Below are 21,222 nucleotides of genomic sequence, written 5' to 3' on the forward strand. Positions count from 1 at the left end.
TCAAAGTACTTTTTAACCAATGAAAACCTTCTGAGAATAGTCACTGCTGTCATAGAGCTGTACTGCACAGAAACAGACATCATCGGTCCATGCTGACCAGATATCCCAACCTAATCTAGTCCCACCTGCCAGCACCCGGCCCATATCCCTCCAAATCCTTCCTATTCATATACCCATTCAAATGCCTTTTAAATGTTGTAATTTAGCCAGTCTCCACCACTTCCTCTGGCAGATCATTCCATACACTTACCACTCTCTGCATGAAAAAGTTGCTCCTTAGGTCTCTTTTATATCTTTTCCCTCTCACCCTAAATCTATTCCCTCTAGTTCTGGACTCCCCCACCCCAGGGAAAAGGTTTTGTCTATTTATCCTATCCATGCCCCTCATGATTTTATAAACCTCTATAAGGTCACACCTCAGCCTCCCACACTCCAGGGAAAACAGCCCCAGCCTGTTCAACCTCTCCCTATAGCTCAAATCCTCCAACCCTGGCAACATCCTTGTAAATCTTTTCTGAACCCTTTCAAATTTCACAACATTCCTTCCAACAGGAAGGAGAGCAGAATTGCATGCAATATTCCAACAGTGGCCTAACCAACATCTTGTACAGCTGCATCATGACTTCCCAATTCCTGCACTTAATACTCTGATCAATAAAGGAAAGCATACCAAATGCTTTCTTCACTAGCCTACCGACCTGAGACTCCACTTTCAAGGAAGTATGAATCTCGAATTCCAGAAGCAATAATTACTGTTTTATATGCTGTTGCATTGTTTTGGAACTTTGGGAAATAAAAGTCAAAACAACAGCAGTTTAAAAGGGAGAAGGGCAGACAAAGGAAGCACATGGTGAGGACAGTGCAGGAGAGAGAGAGAGAAAAAAAAATCTACACAGTTACCGCCTTTGCAGTTTGAATTCGTGTATCGCTGGACATCGGAGTGCATCTGGGAAAATGAACAAACAGTGAAATTCGCAACTAATCTTGGAGGAAGTGTTGGGTGAAGTTCACGGCACAGAATCAGGTAAGTTAATTGTTGTTTTAAGTCTGTCCAAGAGAAAGGCTGCAGTAGTGGGTACAGTGAATTCTTTCTTGATTATGTGTTTTTGGAGATAAGTCTCTTGATTAAACTTAAAATGTAAGCCATAGCTATTAATTTAACCTGGGACAGTGTTTTGTAGAGGAATAAGACGGTGTTATTTTCTGGGTCTGTAGATTGTGAAGGAGCAAAAATGGCCTCTAGTACAGTGATATGTACTTCTTATCAGATGTGGGAGTTTAAAGAGAGTTTAAGGCTTACTGTGGACTATATCTGCCATAAATGCTGTTGGATGCAAATCTTATCAGATCGAGTGGATCGGTTGGAGAGACAAATAGAAGCGATGAGGAATTTGCAACAGTATGTGATGGATGGCAGTTATAGAAAGGGGGGAAAGTCTCAGATACAGTCACATAGATGGGTTAACTCCAGGAAGGGTAAGAGAGGCAGGCAGCTAGTGCAGGAGTCTTTTGTGGATATACCCATTTCAAACAGGTGTGCTGTTTTGGAAAATGTGGGGGTGATGGATTCTCAGGGGAATGTAGCATAAACAGCCAAGTTTCTGGTATTGAGACTGGCTCTCATGCAACGAGGGGTACATCGGCTTCCAAGAGGTCAATTGTGTTAGGGGATTCTGTAGTCAGAGGTGCAGACAGGTGTTTCTGTGGCCAGCAGAGAAAAATCAGAATGTTGTGTTGTTTCCCTGGTGCCAGGATCAAGGATGTCTCAGAGAGGGTGCAGAATGTTCTCACAGGGGAGAGGGGCAGCAAGAGGTCATTGTCCACATTGGAACCAATGACATTGGAAGGGAAAAGGTTGAGACTCTGAAGGGAGATTACAGAGAGTGAGGTAGAATTTTAAAAAAGAGGTCCTCAAGGGTAGTAATATCTGGATTACTCCCAGTGCTACGAGCTAGTGAGGGCAGGAATAGGAGGATAGAGTAGATGAATGCATGGCTGAGGAACTGGTGGATGGGAGAAGGATTCACATTTTTGCATCATTGGAATCTCTTTTGGGGTAGAAGTGACCTGTACAAGAAGGATGGATTGCACCTAAATTGGAAGGGGACTAATATACTGGCAGAGAAATTTGCTAGAACTGCTTGGGGGGATTTAAACTAGTAAGGTGGAGGGGGGGGTGCTGGGGGCGGGGGAACCCAAGGAGATAGTGAGGAAAGAGATCGATTTGAGACAGGTACAGCTGAGAACAGAAGTGAGTCAAACAGTCAGGGCAGGCAGGGACAAGGTAGGACTAATAAATTAAACTGCATTTATTTCAATGCAAGGGGCTAACAGGGAAGGCAGATGAACTGAGGGCATGGTTAGGAACATGGGACTGGGATATCATAGCAATTACGGAAACATGGCTCAGGGATGGGCAGGACTGGCAGCTGAATGTTCCAGGATACAAATGCTTCAGGAAGGATAGAAAGGGAGGCAAGAGAGGAGGGGGAGTGGCATTTTTGATAAGCGATAGCATTACAGTTATGCTAGGGGAGGATATTCCCGGAAATACATCCAGGGAAGTTATTTGGGTGAAACTGAGAAATAAGAAAGGGATGATCACCTTATTGGGATCGTATTATAGACCTCCCAGTAGTCAGAGGGAAATTGAGAAACAAACTTGTAAGGAGATCTCAGCTATCTGTAAGAATAATAGGGTGGTTATGGTAGGGGATTTTAACTTTCCAAACATTGACTGGGACTGCCATAGTGTTAAAGGTTTAGATAGAGAGGAATTTTGTGTACAAGACAATTTTCTGATTCAGTATGTGGATGTACCTACTAGAGGAGGTGGAAAACCTGACCTACTCTTGGGAAATAAGGCAGGGCAGGTGACTGAGGTGTTAGTGGGGGAGCACTTTGGGGCCAGCGACCATAATTCTATTTGTTTTAAAATAGTGATGGAAAAGGATAGACCAGATTCCTGTCAGGTTGAAAGGGAAGGCTGGTAGCTATAGGGAATGCTGGATGACTAAAGAAATTGAGGGTTTGGTTAAGAAAAAGAAGGAAGCATATGTCAGGTACAGTCAGGATAGATCGAGTGAATCCTTAGAAGAGTATAAAGAAAGTAGGAGTATACTTAAGAGGGAAATCAGGAGGGCAAAACGGGGACATGACTTAGCTTTGGCAAATAGAATTAAGGAGAATCCAAAGGGGTTTTACGAATATATTATGGACAAAAGGGTAACTAGGGAGTGAATAGGGCCCCTCAAAGATCAGCAAGGCGGCCTTTGTGTGGAGCCACAGAAAATGGGGGAGATATTAAATGAATATTTTGCATCAGTATTTACTGTGGAGAAGGATATGGCAGATATAGACTGCAGGGAAATAGATGGTGACATCTTGCAAAATGTCCAGATTACAGAGGAGGAGGTGCTGGATGTCTTGAAATGGTTAAAGGTGGATAAATCCCCAGGACCTGATCAGGTGTACCCTTTAATTCTGTGGGAAGCTAGAGAAGTGATTGCTGGGCCTCTTGCTGAGATATTTGTATTATTGATAGTCACATGTGAGGTGCCGGAAGACTGGAGGTTGGCAAACATGGTGCCACTGTTTAAGAAGGATGGTAAGGACAAGCCAGGGAACTATAGACCAGTGAGCCTGACCTCGGTGGTGGGCAAGTTGTTGGAGGTAATCCTGATGGACAGGATGTACATGAATTTGGAAAGGCAAGAACTGATTTAGGATAGTCAACATGGCTTTGTGCGTGGGAAATCATGTCTCACAAACTTGATTGAGTTTGTTGAGGAAGTAACAAAGAAGATTGATGAGGGCAGAGCTGTAGATGTGATTTATATGGGCTTCAGTAAGGCATTCGACAAGGTTCCCCATGGGAGACTGGTTAGCAAGGTTAGATCTCATGGAATACAGGGAGAACGAGCTATTTGGATACAGAACTGGCTCAAAGGTAGAAGACAGAGGGTGGTGGTGGAGGGTTGTTTTTCAGACTGGAGGCCTGTGACAGTGGAGTGCCACAAGGATTGGTGCTGGGCTCTCTACTTTTTGTTATTTACATAAATGATTTGGATGCGAGCATAAGAGGTACAGTTAGTAAGTTTGCAGATGGCATCAAAATTGGAGGTGTAGTGGACAGCGAAGAGAGTTAACTCAGATTACAACAGGATCTTGACCAGATGGGCCAATGGGCTGAGAGTTGGCAAATGAAGTTTAATTTAGATAAATGCAAGGTGCTGCATTTTGGGAAAGCAAATCTTAGCAGGACTTATACACTTAATGGTAAGGTCCTAGGGAGTGTTACTGAACAAAGAGACCTTGGAGTGCAGGCTCATAGCTCCTTGAAAGTGGAGTCGCAGGTAGATAGGATAGTGAAGAAGGCGTTTGGTATGCTTTCCTTTACTGGTCAGAGTATTGAGTACAGGAGTTGGGAGGTCATGTTGCAGCTGTACAGGACATTGGTTAGGCCACTGTTGGTATATTGCATGCAATTCTGGTCTCCGTCCTATCGGAAAAATGTTGTGAAACTTGAAAGGGTTCAGAAAAGATTTACAAGGATGTTGCCAGGGTTGGAGAATCTGAGCTACAGGGAGAGGCTGAATAGGCTGGGGCTGTTTTCCCTGGACTGTCGGAGACTGAGGGGTGACCTTATAGAGGTTTACAAAATTATGAGGGGCATGGATAGGATAAATAGGCAAAGTCTTTTCGCTGGGGTTGGGAGTCCAGAACTAGAGGCCATAGGTTTAGGGTGAGAGGGGAAAGATATAAAAGAGACCTGCGGGGCAACTTTTTCACACAGAGGGTGGTACGTGTATGGAATGAGCTGCCAGAGGATGTGGTGGAGGCTGGTTAAATTGCAACATTTAAGAGGCATTTGGATGGGTATATGAATAGGAAGGGTTTGGAGGGATATGGGCCAGGTGCTGGCAGGTGGGACTAGCTTGGGTTGGGATATCTGGTCAGCATGGACGGGTTGGACCGAAGGGTCTGTTTCCATGCTGTACATCTCTCTGACTCTATGACTCTATTTATGTAAACAATGAAAATGAGTGGATCCAGCACCGATCCTTGTGACACTCCACTGGTCACAGACCTCCAGTCTGAAAAACAACCGTCCACCACCACCCTCTGTCTTCTACCTTTGAGCCAGTTCTGTATCCAAATGTCTAGTTCTCCCTGTATTCCATGAGATCTAACCTTGCTAATCAGTCTCCCATGGGGAACCTTGTCAAATGCCTTCCTGAAGTCCATATAGATCATATCCACTGCTCTGCCCTCATCAATCCTCTTTGTTACTTTTTCAAAAAACTCAATCAAGTTTGTGAGACATGATTTTCCATGCACAAAGCCATGTTGACTATCCCTAATCAGTCCTTACCTTTCCAAATACATGTACATCCTGTCCCTCAGGATTGCCTCCAACAACCTCCCCACCATGACATCAGGTTCACTGGTCCATAGTTCCCTGGCTTGTCCTTACCACCTTTCTTAAACAGTGGCACCAGTCTTCCAGCACCTCACCTGTGACTATCAATGATACAAATATCTCAGCAAGGGGCCCAGCAATCACTTTCCTAGCTTCCCACAGAGTTATAGGGTACACTCGATCAGGTCCTGGGGACTTATCCAGTCTTATGTGTTTCAAGACATCCAGTACTACTTCTTCTGCAATATGGGCACTTTTCAAGATGTCACCATCTATTTCCCTTCATTCTATATCTTCCATGTCCTTTTCCACAGTAAATACTGATGCAAAATACTCTTTTAGTATCTCCCCCATCTCCTGCGGCTCCACACAAAGGCTGCCTTGCTGATCTTTGAGGTGCCCTATTCTCTCCCTAGTTACCCTTTTGTCCTTAATGTATTTGTACATGCTGAAGCCAATTTGCAGCCAGTGACAGGAACATGATAATGACTAGACATCTTGTACCTGTGATGTTGATTGAAGGATAATTGACCAAGAAATTGTGCTAACACTCCTGTTCTCTCCTTCAAAGTATGAACCTTGATTACTGAAGGACCCCGGGCAGAGTATTTTGTACAGTTAATCAAGTGTTGGATAATCGAATGCTGGATAACATAGTTAACTGCACATTGGGACCTTGCAGTCTTGTTCAGACAATCCCAAATTCGGTTAATCAGATGCCAGATAATCGGGGTTCCTCTTTTACATCCACCCAAGCAGGTTTCACTTTCATGTGCCATCTGAAAGTCAGCACCTGCAACAGTGCAGCCCTCCCTCAGTACAGCGAGAATGGGTTCCATGCTTGAGTACATTTGCAAATGGATTCGTACACAAGTTGGAACACAGTGCAGGTCAATATAAAGAGGCTGTTCTTAAATACAGGAAAATTTGTATGTCAAATCTTTAAAATTACACCCTTGTGTGGGATCACTTTCAGAAGTGAGACATTTGTAAACCAGGGATTCCCTGTACTGCACTCATGTGTCAACCTCGATTTTTGGCGTAAATGCAATCACTCAAACTGAAGATTGGATGCAAGTGGAGGAACAGTGGACTTGTTATGTATCAAGCCCAGACACGTGTCCTGGAAACAAGGGTTCGAATTCCACTATGGTAGAAAGTAAGTGAAATTAATAGATCTGGAACAGAGACTTAATTGCAGTAATAGGGCCATGAAATAATCATCAAATGTTCTTGTCGTTTAGGGAAAGAAATCTACCATCCTTACTTGGTCTGGCCTACATGTGAAAAGTAGTTGATTCTGAATTGCCCTCTGAAGTGGCCTAGCAAACCACTCAGTTCACAGGAAATTTGGAAATGTGCAACAAATGCTGGATTTGCCAGTGACACCCACATCCCATGAAAGAGTAAGGAAAAAAAAGATTCAATGCATATAATGAAAAGTTATGTAACATAGATCAATAATTTGCCAGAGAATTAACATTTGCCAATAATGGAAGACTGGAATTGAAACTAATAACTCTCCCTGGTCCATTTGTAGTTCAATATTTACTTTGACAGAAGGAAATAGTGGGTAGGATTACATATTATTCTGGGCACATGTGATATCCTAAATGGCCCATTGTTCCAATGTATCAATATTAGCCCAACATTCATCAGGTCGGAGTCAATATTGTGGTGAAGCTATTCATGTCATTATATTGACTGGCACTCAAGGTGGAAATGAGATTTCCTTGCTCCTGATCTGACTGAAGTTTTCAAGCTAGAACTGTCATAGACTAAAGGAGATAAGGTCCATATAAACTTTTTTAGAAAACCATACCAAGAACATCCTTCCTCCTCCATTTCCCAATTACATGGAGAAGCTCCATGCTGGTTGATCACTCCATCATTTTCAGCTGGGAACTGGTATTAGCCAGTTGGAGCAATGCTACTGTCCCTTCCTCTGGACTAGAAAATTCAGGTTCAGGTCCTACCCTCCATAGCATTGTAATGTGATATGTTTAGACAGGTTGATTAAAAGTAATCTCTAAATTGGCATCTTTCTACCAAGCTTACTACCACCCAATGGAGTGAAGTTCCGCAACAGTCCTTTTAAAGTGATGTTCAAATGAAGCAAGGATGATATAAGAGAAAACCTTTGCAGGCAGGATAGCACAGTGGCTCAGTGGTTAGTGCTGCTGCCTAACAGTGCCAGGGACCCTGGTTCGATTCCAGCCTCGGATGACTATCTGCATGTCTCTATGGGTTTTCTCTCATCGCCAAAAGGTGTGCAGATTAGGTAGATTGACTCTGCTAAATTGCCTTATTGTGTCCAGTGATGTTCAGGCTGGGTGGATTAGCCATGAGGTTGAGTCTGGGTGGGATGCTCTTCAGAGGGTCATTGTGAACTTGATGGGCCAAACGGCCTGCTTCCATGATGTAGGGATTCTATGATTCACAGTGTGTTGTTAAAGTATGGATTGTCTAAAAATGGGGTGGAGACAGGATCAAGAGGGCATAGGAATTTTTTTTGGACAATAGTGGTGCACAGGGATATGGAGAAAAAGCAGGAGAATGGCACTATATAGTAGATTCAATGCAGAGAATGGCCTCTTTCTGCAATGCAGTAATTTTTTGATTCCACATTAGCCTAGTCTAGACTAGTGACTGGGCATTTTCCCCCCATGCCTGGAGTATCCTTTGAAGCCAGAGTTGAAACAGGAGACTATCCACTGTGCCAGTCCAGTGGAATACTGATGATAGCCTGTGATGCCAATAATTCAAGCAGATGTAGATTGTTGAAATCCACAATCAAAAGGGAGCCATTTTAGTTTGATGTTGGATGTCACAAGAACCAGAGAGAGTGTGAGACAAATGGTGGGGAGTAATGGCAGAGTGGTCTGCCATTACTCACAAGACTATTAATAGTCACGAGACTATTAATCTGATGACCTAAGTTCCGTTTTGGGTCCAAACTCCGCCAGAGCAGATGGTAGAATTTGAATTCAATAAAAATCTGGAATTAGATGTCTAATAATGAACATGAATCCATTGACAACTGTCAGGAAAAATCCGTCTGGTTCACTACAGGCAGTCCCCAGATTATGAACAGGTTTTTCATTGAACAGAATCCCTACATAGTGGAAGCAGGCCATTCAGTCCATCAAATACACAATGACCCTCCAAAGAGCATCCCATCTATACCCACCCCATCTTTGTAATCCTGAATTTCCCATGGTTACCCCACCGAGCCTGCACATCTCTGGACATTATGGGCAATTTAGTATGACCAATCCATCTAAGCTGTACCCAAACTTTGGACTGTGGGAGGAAACAGGAGCACCCTAAGGAAAGCTACACTGATACTGGGAGAATGTGCAAATTCCACACAAACAGTCACCTGAGGGTAGAATCAAACCTGGGTCCCTGGCGACGTGAGGGCAGTGTTCGCCACCATGCCACCCCAAGGTTCTGCTCCTGACAGTGGTCAGAAGTTGATTTGTACCTAAGTCTGAACACAGTATATTATAATATAAAATATTTGTTTGTATGTACGAGCACATGTTCCTATGTTGCATCTTTAAAATTAATAGTAAGATTGGATCTTGTTCATAAGTACAAGTGTTCATATGTTGGGGTTGACCTGTAATGCCCTTAATGACCATCTGCAATTCTGTCCTAACTTGGTCTGGTCTACATGTGACTCCAGATCCACCGAAATGTGATTGACTCTTACCTGAATTCTGGATAATAAGGGATGGGCAATTAATGCTGGCCCTGCTGACCCACATCCCATAAATAAATGAAAAAAGGTCTTGCTCTATGGGACTGGGAACTAAAATTGGGCATATGATTTTCTACTCCTATCTTTGACTTGCTTATTGAAGCATCACAACAAAAGCAGGGCCTTCCAAAGTCTGTCTACATTAAAAACCAAGAAAAATGTGCCTTTCATTGTTTTCAAGATTCCCTTTCTTAAACACATGGAAGTAAACATGTTGCTTGAGTTACTTTCTAGCTCACATGACAACAGAAAGACAAAGACAGTCACATCTCCTCAGTGAAACTGAGCACTGCCTCACTTATCTCTCAACCCCCGGCCCACAAGCCTCATTCCTGATGAAGGGTTTATACCCGAAACGCCAATTCTCCTGCTCCTTGAATGTGTGAGCTGCTGTGCTTTTCCAGCACCTCACTCTCGACTCACATCTCCTAAGTCTTCAATTGCTTCAAGTATTTCACTTAGATAGTCATAGAGTCTGACAGCACAGAGATAGGCCCTTAGGCCCAACTGGTCCTTGCCGCCCAAAATGTTCATCCACATTTCCCTGCACTTGGCCTATATCCTTCTAATCCTTTTCTATCCATGTAGTTGTCCAAATTCCTTTTAAATGTTGTTAATGTACTCACCTTCTGCTGGCAGCTCATTCCATATGCCTACCACCCTCTGTGTAAAAAAGTTGCCCCTCAGGTTCCCTTCTATTCTTTCCCCTCTCACCTTAAACTGATGCCCTCTCATCCTCAATTCCCCAATCCTGGGAAAAAGACTGAGTGTGTTCACCCTATGCATGCCTCTCATGATCTTATACACTTCTATAAGATCCCCCCTCAGTTTCCTACGACTCAGCTTGTCCAAACTCTCCCTTACAAAGGCAAAAATCTTGGAGCTGCTTATTTAAGGTCCACAGAATGAAACCTGGGTGACTTAATGACCTGGGCTACCTGGAAACTGATAATGGCACTCAGACATTCCAGTGTAGCACTTGGTCAAGTTCTGATGAGCTATGAAGGTCTTTTTAGGAATTGCAAGGCTCTCTGAGGAACATCAGTGTATCAGCAAGCTGGCCTTCTGGACTATCCTTTTACATAAAGAACTCCGAGTCATCAATCCCAGCCTAATTCTGCTATGCTTTTTGTTTTGCATATTGTACTCCAAGCATTCGGTTATCAAACCCTCAGTGGTAAGCCTGGAGTCTCCAGAAATTAAAACCACTCATCTCCAATTGACTGCTGTAAGGAAACTGACGTCAGTTGTGGACACTATCTTACAGGAAAGATGTGAAGGCATTGGAGAGAATGCAGAAGCGACTTTACACAAATCGTTCCAGGAATGAGAAACTCCAATGAATGGGATGGATTGAAGAGGTTCTTAGAGTCATAGAGATGCACAGCACAGATACAGACCCTTCGGTCCAACTTGTCCATGCCGACCAAATATCCTAACCTAATCTAGTGGAGAGAAGAAGGGTGAGAAGGGAGTTGATAGAGGTTTTCGAAATCATGAGCCAGGACTGTGTACATGTGGTGAAGCTGCTCCCTCTGTAATAGACAGAAAAAAATCAATGAGAGGGCAGAGGTTTCAAGGGACGTGCAAAAGAAGTAAGGGCGATTAGTGAAAAAGAACATGTTTGTGGTTAGGAAAAGCAATGCAATGCTGGAAAATGTTGTGGAAGCAGATTCAACTGAGGCATTCAAGGTGATTATTTGGAAAGGAATAGTGTGTGGGGATAAAGGGATAAGGAAGTAAGTTGGCATTAAGGAATAGAACAAGTACAGGCACAATGGGCCAAATGGCCACCTCCTGTGCTGTAGCAATTCCATGAAAACTCATTGGTTATTAAAAATATTGTCTTTCTTATAAAATAAAGAATGCTTTTGTTTATTATTTTTGAAAAAAATTAGACCACGTATCATTGAAAAATTAACACACAGAGGAGATATTTGGTCAAGTGATCCAAAGTTTAGTCAAAGTGGGATGCTTTGAGGACTCAGAAGATTTAGAGAGGGAGTTTCAGAATTTGGGATCTGGGCAATTGAAGGGCCCATCACGGGACAGTTATAACATTGGGGTTGCTCAGTGGTTAGCACTGCTGCCTCACAGCACCAAGGATCCAGATTTGATTCCATCCTGTCTGTGTGGAGTTTACACGTTCTTTCTGTGTCTGTGTGGGGTTCCTCCCACAGTCTAAAGATGTGCTAGTTAGATGGATTGGCCATGCTAAATTGTTCATGGTATTCAGGGATGTGTAGGTTAAGGGGCAGTAGCCACAGAAAATACAAAGTTAAGGTAGGGGGATAGGTCTAGGTGGAGCAGTCTTCAGAGGGTCAGTGTGGACTTGTTGGGCCAAATGGCCTGTTTCCACACTGTAGGGATTCTATGGAGAAAGTGAGGACTGGACATCAGAGTGGAAAAGCGCAGCAGGTCCGGCAATATCCGAGGAGCAGGAGAATCGATGTTTTGGGCATAAGCCCTTCAGCACCACACTCTCAACTCCATAGTGATTCTATTAATGGGTTCACAAGAAACCATGACAGGAGGAATGAAGGGAAATGATCCCAAAGGCTAATATCAGCAACAGCACCTTGTAGAAACTGAAACACCAGTTTTTTTTAAAATATAAAATATGGGATCAGTTTTACATGCCTTTGATTTCCAGACTACAAATAGTAATCTTTTGACACACAACTTGAAAGTCGTCTGATCAAGCGTTTTTGGAACAGCAGATGTAGAATCATGTCAGATGTTGAAGCGCCTTATCCAAACAGATTGCTCATTATCTTTTTTAAAGGAGAGAAACAGATTAACGCCGACAGTTCAGCTGTTTTACCTTCCCACATCTGAATCTGAATATAGTTGCCCTATGATGAAATATTATCACCATAAGCTGCCGAGCTGCAATCGGGTGGGGAAGGGGCAGTGGGATTGCTGGGGGGCAATATGCTGGGGAAACGGAGATCTAAACAAATCAGAGTGAATGTTAAACCCCGCTGGCTCATGGCTCACCGAATCAAGGAATGGGGTAAAGGGGTGGGTCCGGGTGGGATGCTCTTCAGAGGGTCAGTGTGGACTTGGTGGGCCAAAGGGCCTATTTGAACACTGTGGGGATTCTATTCCATGAATCTATTGATGGGATAGGATGGGCTGTTGGCTTTAATGCTGTGAATCACTCAAGGCTGGTGGCGGACTGACCGTCCAAAGTGCAGGAGGGGCATCTGGGAAGTTTCGAACACTTCGAGACTTGCCATTGGGAAAAAGTAGAAGCTGGATGGAAGCAGGGCAAGGGGCGCACTGCCACACCCACTCCCCACCCACCCCCTTCCCGCCACCACCTCCTGCCCCAGTGTAACAGAGTATGCGGTAACCACATCAGTCTGCACAGCCATCTACAGACTCACCCTGAGAGAATCATCCTTGTCTGCGAGGGACCCCGCCAATGATGATGATCATGAATAGTTACAGATTAGCAACAGGATTGGAGCATTGGATCCAACAAGTTCAACACGTAAACAAGCCAACATATCTTATCTCTCATAGGGAACACTTAGAGGAGAGTTCATTGAGGCTGTGATTTGATAGGGTGGAAGGAAAAATGGTTCAATGCTTTTCAACATGGTGTGACCCTGGTAGGATACACCAACGTACAGTTGTGTTGTGACACCAGTAGAATGTCAGTGACTCAAGGCCAGGCTGAGGGCTGGCACTCATGTGTCTGAGTTGAGAGGTTGTGGGCTTGACATTCATTCTAGGGCCTGAGTGTAAAATTCAGGTTGACAACTTCCAGTAAAGCACTGAGCAAGTGCTGCACTGTCAGAGGTGCACCTTCTCAGATCAGACCCAACTGCCTTCTCTGGTATGTTCAAAACATCCCCTGGCGCTACTTCAAAGAAAAGTTTGTAAGTAGTTGGGGTGGGGGAATTGGGGACTGGAGGGCATCCTTTTAAGGTTAGAGGGGAAAGAATAAAAGGGAACCTAAGGGTCAATTCTTTCACATAGAGGTTGGTATGCATATGGAATGAGCTGCCAGCGGAAGTGGTTGAGGTGGGTACATTAACAACATTTAAAAGGCATTTGGACAAATACATGGATAGGAAAGGGTTAGAAGGATATGGACCAAGTGCAGGGAAATGGGGTTAGCACAGATGGACATTTTGGTTGGCACGGACCAGTTTGGGCTGAAGGGCTTGTCTCCATATTGTAGGACTCTATGACTCTGTGACTCTATGTATCTTGGGGTTGCTGGACCAATAATATCATTAAAACAGATTTAATGATCATGATCACATTTCTGTTTGTGGGACCCTCTGTGCATTAATTTGGTCGCCCTATGTTTCCTAATCTACAATGATTTTTCCTCCGCTGTAAAGTGGTTTGGGGCATATTAAACTAGTATGGCAGGGGGGTGGGAACCTGAGCTAGATACCGGTGGTGAGAGTTGATGGAGATGAGGCGAAAGCAAGAGGTAGTGCAGCCAGTGGGAAGGGATCGGTTAAAGTGTGTTTGCTTTAATGCAAGGAGTATCAGGAATAAAAGTGATGAGCTTAGAGCATGGATCAGTACCCGGTGCTATGATGTTGTGGCCATAACAGAGACCTGGGTTTCTCAGGGGCAGGAATGGTTGCTGGATGTCCCAAGGTTTAGAACATTTAAAAACAATAGTGAGGGGGGATAAAGAGGAGGGGGTGTAGCACTACTGATCAGAGAGGGTATCACAGCTACAGAAGTTACCATTGTCGAGGAGGGTCTGCCTACTGAGTCAGTATGGGTGGAAATTCGGAACAGCAAGGGACCAGTCACCTCATTAGGGGTTTACTACAGGCCCCCCATTAGCAGCAGGGAGATTGAAGAAAGCACAGGTCGGCAGATTTTAGAAAAGTGTGAATGTAGTAGGGTTGTTGTAATGGGGGACTTTAAGTTTCCCAATATTGATTGGAACCTCCTTCGAGCAGATGGTTTGGAAGGGGCTGTTTTTAGAAGGTGTGTTCAGGAGGGTTTCCTAACTCAGTACGTTGACAGGCTGACGGGGGAGAGGCCATTTTGGATTTGGTGCTTGACAATGAGCTGAGGCAGGTGTCAGATCTTGGGGTGGGAGAGCATTTTGGTGATAGTGACCACAACTGCCTCACATTCTACATAGCTATGGAGAAGGAGAGGATTAGGCAAAATGGGAGGATATTTAATTGGGGAAAAGGAAACTATGATGCTATCACACGTGAGTTGGGAAGCATGGATTAAAGCAATTGTTCCATGGAAAGGGCATTATAGAAATGTGGAGACTGTTTAAGGAACAGTTGTTGTTAGGGTGATGCATAAATGTGTTCCTCTGAAACAGGCAAGAAGGGGTAAGATAAAGGAACCTAGGATAATGAGAGTGGAGGAGCTTCTCATCAAAAGAAAGAAGGCAACTTACGTAAGGTGGATGAAGCAAGGGTCTTGCTCAGCTCTAGAGGATTACAGGCGGGCGAGGAAGGAGCTCAGAAATGGTCTGAGGAGTGCCAGGAGGGGGCACAAAAAAGACTTGGCAGGAAGGTTTAGGGAGAATCCAAAGACATTTTACACTTATGTGAGGAATAAGAGAATGATCAAAGAAAGTGTAGGGCTGATCAGCAATAGCATAGGGAACTTGTGTATAGAGTATGAGGAGGTAGGGAAAGCCTTAAATGAGTTTTTTGCTTCTGTCTTTATTAAAGAAAAGGTCCTTGTAGTGAATGAAACCATTGAGGAGCAGGTAAGCATGCTGGAACAGATAGAGATAGAGGAAGCTGATGTGTTGAAAACTTTGACAAACATTAAGATTGACAAGTTGCCAGGGCCAGACCAGATTTGGCCTCGGCTGCTTTGGGAAGCGAGAAATGTGATTGCTTCGCCGCTTGCAAAGATCTTTGCATCCTCCCTCTCCACCGGAGTCGTACCTGAGGACTGGAGGGAGGCAAATGTAATTCCTCTCTTCAAGAAAGGAAGTAGGGAAATCCCCGGCAATTACAGACAGTCAGTCTCACGCCTGTCGTCTGCAAGGTGTTAGAAAGGATTCTGAGGGATAGGATTTATGACCATCTGGAAGAGCATGGCTTGATTAAAAGCAGTCAGCATGACTTTGTGAGGGGCAGGTCATGCCTCACAAACCTTATTGAGTTCTTTGAGGATGTTACTAGACAAGTCGATGAGTGTCGAGTGGTGGATATTGTGTATATGGACTTCAGTAAGGCATTTAATGGTAGGCTCGTTCAGAAGATCAGGAAGAATGGGATAGAGGGAAATTTAGCTGTCTGGATACAGAATTGGCTGGTCGACAGAAGACAGTGAGTGGTAGTGGAAGGAAAATATTCTGCCTGGAAGTCAGTGGTGAATGGTGTTCCACAGGGCTCTGTTCTTGGGACTCTACTCTTTGTAATTTTTATTAATGACTTGGATGAGGGCATTGTGGAAGTGAGGTCATTGGGGATATTTAAGAGACTGCTGGACATGCATATGGTCACAGAAATTTGAGGGTTTGTACATTAGGTTTACCTTCCATGAGGACCAATGGTCAGCACAACATCGTGGGCTGAAGGGCCTGTTCTGTGCTGTACTGTTCTATGTTCTATGTTCTAAATGCAAGTTCATTATTTCCTTTACAGAGTGAAAATGCCAACAAGTGAAGCAATGAATGATGATGATACAACAAAGACCCACCAGAGGTGTCATCCACACGCTCGCCAGTGGCATGCTCCTTCTGATGAACCCACTCACTGTTGCACTTGAAGTAGATTTGAGTTGCAGGAGTGGCCTTGCAGTAAAGGTTCACTGGTTTATTCTTCACAATGTACGCGTCCCTGGGCTCAATCAGGAAATGAGGCAGGGGTTCTGGAGGATCAGATGGGAAGAACTCAGGAAGTTCCCCAAAGATGTCATCTTCTGTAGGAAACAAAAGGAGAGGCAAAGAATCATGATCTAGTACATTTTGCAGCACATTTTACCTGGCAGTGTATAATGGTGTAGGTCTTGCACAGTAAAGAGTGGAACCCAGGTGCAATCATTTTATTCTGACAATAAGATTGACAAGTTGCCAGGGCCAGACCAGATTTGGCCTCGGCTGCTTTGGGAAGCGAGAAATGTGATTGCAACAGCACTGAAAGAGGCTATTCAGCCCACTGTGCGTATACCAGCTCTTAACAGTTATTCAGTATGTCCCATTACTCTGCCATTTCTTTCTAGCCTGACAAAGTTTCCCCTGTTCTGGTTTCCCTGTCAAATTCCACTTCCAGCATCTTTTCACACAGCGTGTTCGAGATCATAACAAGACCATGTGACAAACGAACAGAAGTAGTTGAGATTGTGGTGCTGGAAAAGCACAGCAGATCAGGAAACATCCGAGGAGCAGAAGAATATACGTTTCGGGCGTAAGTCCTTCATCAGGAAGCAAAAGCAGGCCATTCAGCCCATTGAATCTGCTTCACCATTCAATGAGAAATGGCTATTCTGATCATCCTCAACTCCACTTTTCTGCCTTTTCCCATTAATTCTTGATTCTCTTTCTAATAATAATAATAATCGAACACAGCCTTGAGTATACTTAACTACCCAGCTTCAACAGCTGTCTGTGGTAAAGCATTCCACAGATTCTCAACCCTCTGAGAGAAGAAATTCCTCCTCCTCTTTGTCTAAAATATGTGACCCCTTTATTAAGACGTTATGTCCTCTGGACAGTGGACTCTCCCACAAGAGGAAACAACTTATCTGCTTCTATCCTGCCAAATCCTCTTAGAATCATGTATGTTTCAGTAAGGTTATCTTTCATTTTGCTATGTTCAAATGAGTACAGGCCCAGTTTGTTCACACTTTCCTCATAAAGCTGCCCCTCTATACCTAGTGAACTTCGTCTGGATTACCTACAATGACAGTATATCTTTCTTTAGATAAGAAGCCCAAAACTGTCGCATTAAAGAAAAAGTCTCCCTATTTCACCTTGGATTCATTTGCCATGTAAATCTGTATCCCCTGGTTCCCAATCATGATGCCAGTGCACACAGTCCCTTATCTGTACTATCAATATCCCCCACTTCTTTGCCTCTCTGTTAGATCAGCCCTTAACCTTCCCTGTTCTGATGCCTGTAAATAGAGAAGTTAAGAGGAACTATTACATTTATTGCCCGAGGAAAGACATGCTGTCTCTCATCGAGATGCTACAGGAAGAAAAGGCTCCCAAGCTCCCGCTGTTAATTCCCAATATTTACATCATGTGTAAATTCAACGCTTACAACAAGCAAGTGGTGAGTTAGAACCCTTCCAGGCAGTAGTCAGATGTTCCTTAATCCCAGCGTTAATCCTCCTCCTGTTCACTCACTGTAAATCTGGCTTTAGGCTAAAACCTGCAGATAAACATTTCAAAAACATCCTATACTAGTCAACACTGCTTACCTTCAGTTGGTCCTATAAACTGGATCACATCAGAAACCGTGCTTAAATGAAAACAACTTGCTTTAACACACTTATAAGAACTAGTTCTACATTCAGTAATAAAAATTGACCGTGTCCTTGTGGGAATGGGCTCATACCCACCAAAGGGTGTTTGCATTAAAATGGATATTCCTGAAAAGATGCCAGATTCTCAAACTGTCAAATTCACCCAAGCATCTCAAACTGCTGTCATTGGTTTGATAGCAATAAGATAGGTGTCTCAAAACCCTTCAAGATGAGCAGGAGGAGAGTAGCATTTCATGGTTTCAATGTGGAGAGAATCTGTCTTGCCTCTTTTACCTCCTCTATCGATGGAATATGGTGGTGACTGAGGCCCACAGGACCTTTTCTTCATTGAGTTCAATGGATGAACTCCCCACCTTCACAGTTTCGCAAAGAGGCTCAAGTAGTGGGCTTCAGAGTCATATAGCACGGAAACAGACCCTTCGGTCCACCCAGTCCAAACCAAACATAATCCAAAACTAAACTAGTCCCACCTTCTTGCACTTGGCCCATATCCCTCCAAACCTTTCCTAGTCATGTACTTATCCAAATGTCTTTTAAGCGATGTAATTGTACCCACATCCACCACTTTCTCAGGAAGTTCATTCCACAAGCAAACCACCTTCTGCATAAAACATTTGCTCCTTGTGCCTTTTTCAAATCTTTCTCCCCTCATCTTGCCCCCTAGTCTTGAAATCTCCATCTTAGAGAAAAGACAACCACCAAAAAACCAATCTGTACCCTTCATTATTTTATAAACTTCTGGAAGGTCGATTCTCAACCTCCGACACTCTAGTGAAAAAAATCCCAGCCTATCCAGACTTTCTTTATGACTCAAACCTTCCATTCCCGGCACCATCCTGGTAAATCTCTTCTGAACTCTCTCCAGCTTAATAATATTCTTCCTGTAAGTGGACAACCAGAACTGGGCACAATATTCCAGAAGAGAGGAAAAAAATCCAATATGAATCCAGAAAGGTAAAAGTCAGAGACCATCAAGAGTCCACATTGACCATTGTTTAAAATTAACATTGAAACTGCATTAAATGAGTTTCTGAAGTTTTATATTTTGTACTTCTGGAATGTGCCTGAGCATGCTCAGTTCTGGAGTGTCTCTCAGTGTTGCCATAGCTCTGATCTGTAGCTGTGAGATTTATTGTTTTGAAAGATCAAAAGGCAAGGTTACCTGTTTCGACTTTAAGCTTCTAGTTCCCTTGCACATTACAGTTGACCTTTTTGAGCGAACATACATAAAACCTGGCAATTTGCACTCAAAGCATGACAGATCAACAACAAGAGGATCATGTTGGAGGAAGGTGGAGAAATCAATTCATCAACAGCAAATCTAATGATCAACCATTGACTGTTAGCTGTCTAACTGCTGTTGTATTGGTAGTGTTTTCTGTCATGGTTCCACCTCGATATTGAGTTGAAGACTATCCACTGAGCTGAAAACCCAAATCCTTCAATACTCTCACGAAGGTGACAGAACCCAGTGCGTCTTGAAATGAAGATTGAACAATGTGATTAAGTACGAGTCATTTTTGTATCTCTGATCTGATGGGACAGCAGAAATGCATTGACCTAGAAGGAGCATGGCTTCAGGCTCAGCCTGTGTTGATCTGCCGTCTCTTGCCCCCTAGTCTTGAAGTCTCCAACTGAGAGAATCAACAACTACCAAAAATCCAATCAGTACCCTTCATTATTTTATAAACTTCCGGAAGGTTGATTCTCAACTTCCGAAACTCTAGTGAAAAAAATCCCTGCCTATCCAGCCTTATTCAATGAACAAGTTTCAGCAATCTCAGACAGAAAGAACAAACCCTAGACCATTGGCAGGGTGCCTGCATTCAAACAGGAGTCCAAACTATGCCTGACGTGATTTCCATGTGGGCATGTAAATAGCCAACTAGCAGTGCCCGAAAGAGGCAGGCTGTAACACTATTTTCACAGAGTTCACTGCAGTGGAGAAGTGGAGCCTTGCAATGGGGTTGGAGAACCCCATTGGCAGTTTTTGAGCATAACTAAGGACAAATGTTGCGATGCAAACTGAAGAGGAACAGCAAGATGTCACTGAGCCCTGTGAGGTTACTCTGCAATTCATTTTGTTCATGTTTGATCCATGCCTTAACTCCAGTAGCCAACTTTGAGTCCATAACTCTTCATAACCATTTCTGATTACAAGTCACCTAGACGTGAGACGTTAACTTGCTCTCTCTCTCTCTCTCTCTCCGTGGATGCTGCCTGACCCACTACGATCTCCAGCATTTGTTGTTTTCAGTCACTCTTACTGACTTTGCCCAAGTAACACCATTTTAAGGTCTATTTTACTTTTTCAATTGACCCCGGCCTCAAACAGTTTTTGGGAGGCAAGACAGTTACAGATTTCCACTTTCCTTGGTGTGAGGAAATGTCTCTGACATCATTGTGAGACCTCAGCTGCAGTGCTTTAGTACAGTTGTGGGCACCACATTATAGGAAGGATGTGAACACACTGCAGAAAGAGTGCAGAGTTTATAAGAATGGTTGCAGGGAAGAGGACCTTCAGTGATGAGGATAGAGCGTAGACATTGGGACTGTCCTCCTGGGATAAAAGAAGGCGGAGAATTGATCTGATCAAGGTTTTCAAAATCATGAGTGGGTTGGAAAGAGCAGAGAGTGAAAAACAGTTTCCTCAACTGCGTCCTGTTTCAGAGAATTCCACAGGCTTACCATTCTCTGGATGAAGACATTTCTTCTCATCTCAGTGCTAAATGACCTACCCCGTATCCTTCGACACTGACTGCTGCTTCTGGACTTCCCTGGTATTTTGGTATATCCTTCCTGTGTTTAACCTGCCTAGTCGTGTTAGAATTTTATAAGTTTCTATGAGATCTCTCTTCCTCCATTCTTCTGAAATCCAGTGAATAGAGGCCCAACTGATCGAACCACTCTTCAGATATCGAAACCATGCATCAAACAGGTAACCACACAGGAAATTGTGTGCTACCATGATTTGCAGTTCAGCTTCCTCCAAGACCCTCTGAAAACCTGCCCCCAATCTGGAAGGACAGGATGTTCTCGTATGAATGAAAAATCACCAGGAAAGTGGAACTGAGTAAATTGTTAGAACTGTGCATTAACAAGTCCCCAGGTACTGATGGAGATTAGGTTAGCATTTTCAAAGATGTGGTCAGTGAATGATATTGCACGAATCTCTGAGGAATCCTTGTATGGAACCAGAAGTCAATGAGTCCATAAGCTGTGTGCGGATTCTCCAAGTGACTGTGCATGGTGCATAGACTTTAATTGTCCAAAATTCCCCAGCTCTGGGGAAGGTACAATTACATTGAGAAATTATGACTAACTTCTTTATCCAAAAAGGGAGTTTAGCAGAAAGCAGGAAACTACAAACCAGTTCGCTTAACAACTGTTATAAGTAAGCTGCTAGAAACTATTATTAAAGATGGGGCTGTTTTCCCCGTAGTGTCAAAGGCTTAAGGTTGACCTCATAGAGGTTTATAAAATCATGAGGGGCATAGATAGGATAAATAGACAAAGTCTTTTCCCTGGGATGGGGGAGTTTAGAACTAGAGGGCATAGGTTTAGGGTGAGAGGGGAA

At 43.6% G+C, this 21,222-nt stretch overlaps 1 protein-coding gene across 1 annotated transcript in view; it reads right to left on the bottom strand.

Annotated features, from left to right (window-relative positions):
• LOC132833296 (netrin receptor UNC5C-like) overlaps positions 1–17,973 on the bottom strand; it is a 149,346-nt gene extending 131,373 nt beyond the window's left edge. Inside the window, exons 1-2 of the mRNA XM_060851461.1 lie at positions 17,919–17,973; positions 15,855–16,076 (exon numbers count right to left, since the gene is read on the bottom strand). Of these exons, the coding sequence (XP_060707444.1) occupies positions 15,855–16,076; positions 17,919–17,973 (277 nt within the window). The remainder of the gene's footprint in view (positions 1–15,854; positions 16,077–17,918) is intronic.
• Between the last annotated feature and the right edge of the window lie 3,249 nt (positions 17,974–21,222).

This window comes from Hemiscyllium ocellatum, chromosome 36 (assembly GCF_020745735.1).
Source record: "Hemiscyllium ocellatum isolate sHemOce1 chromosome 36, sHemOce1.pat.X.cur, whole genome shotgun sequence".
NCBI lineage: Eukaryota > Metazoa > Chordata > Chondrichthyes > Orectolobiformes > Hemiscylliidae > Hemiscyllium > Hemiscyllium ocellatum.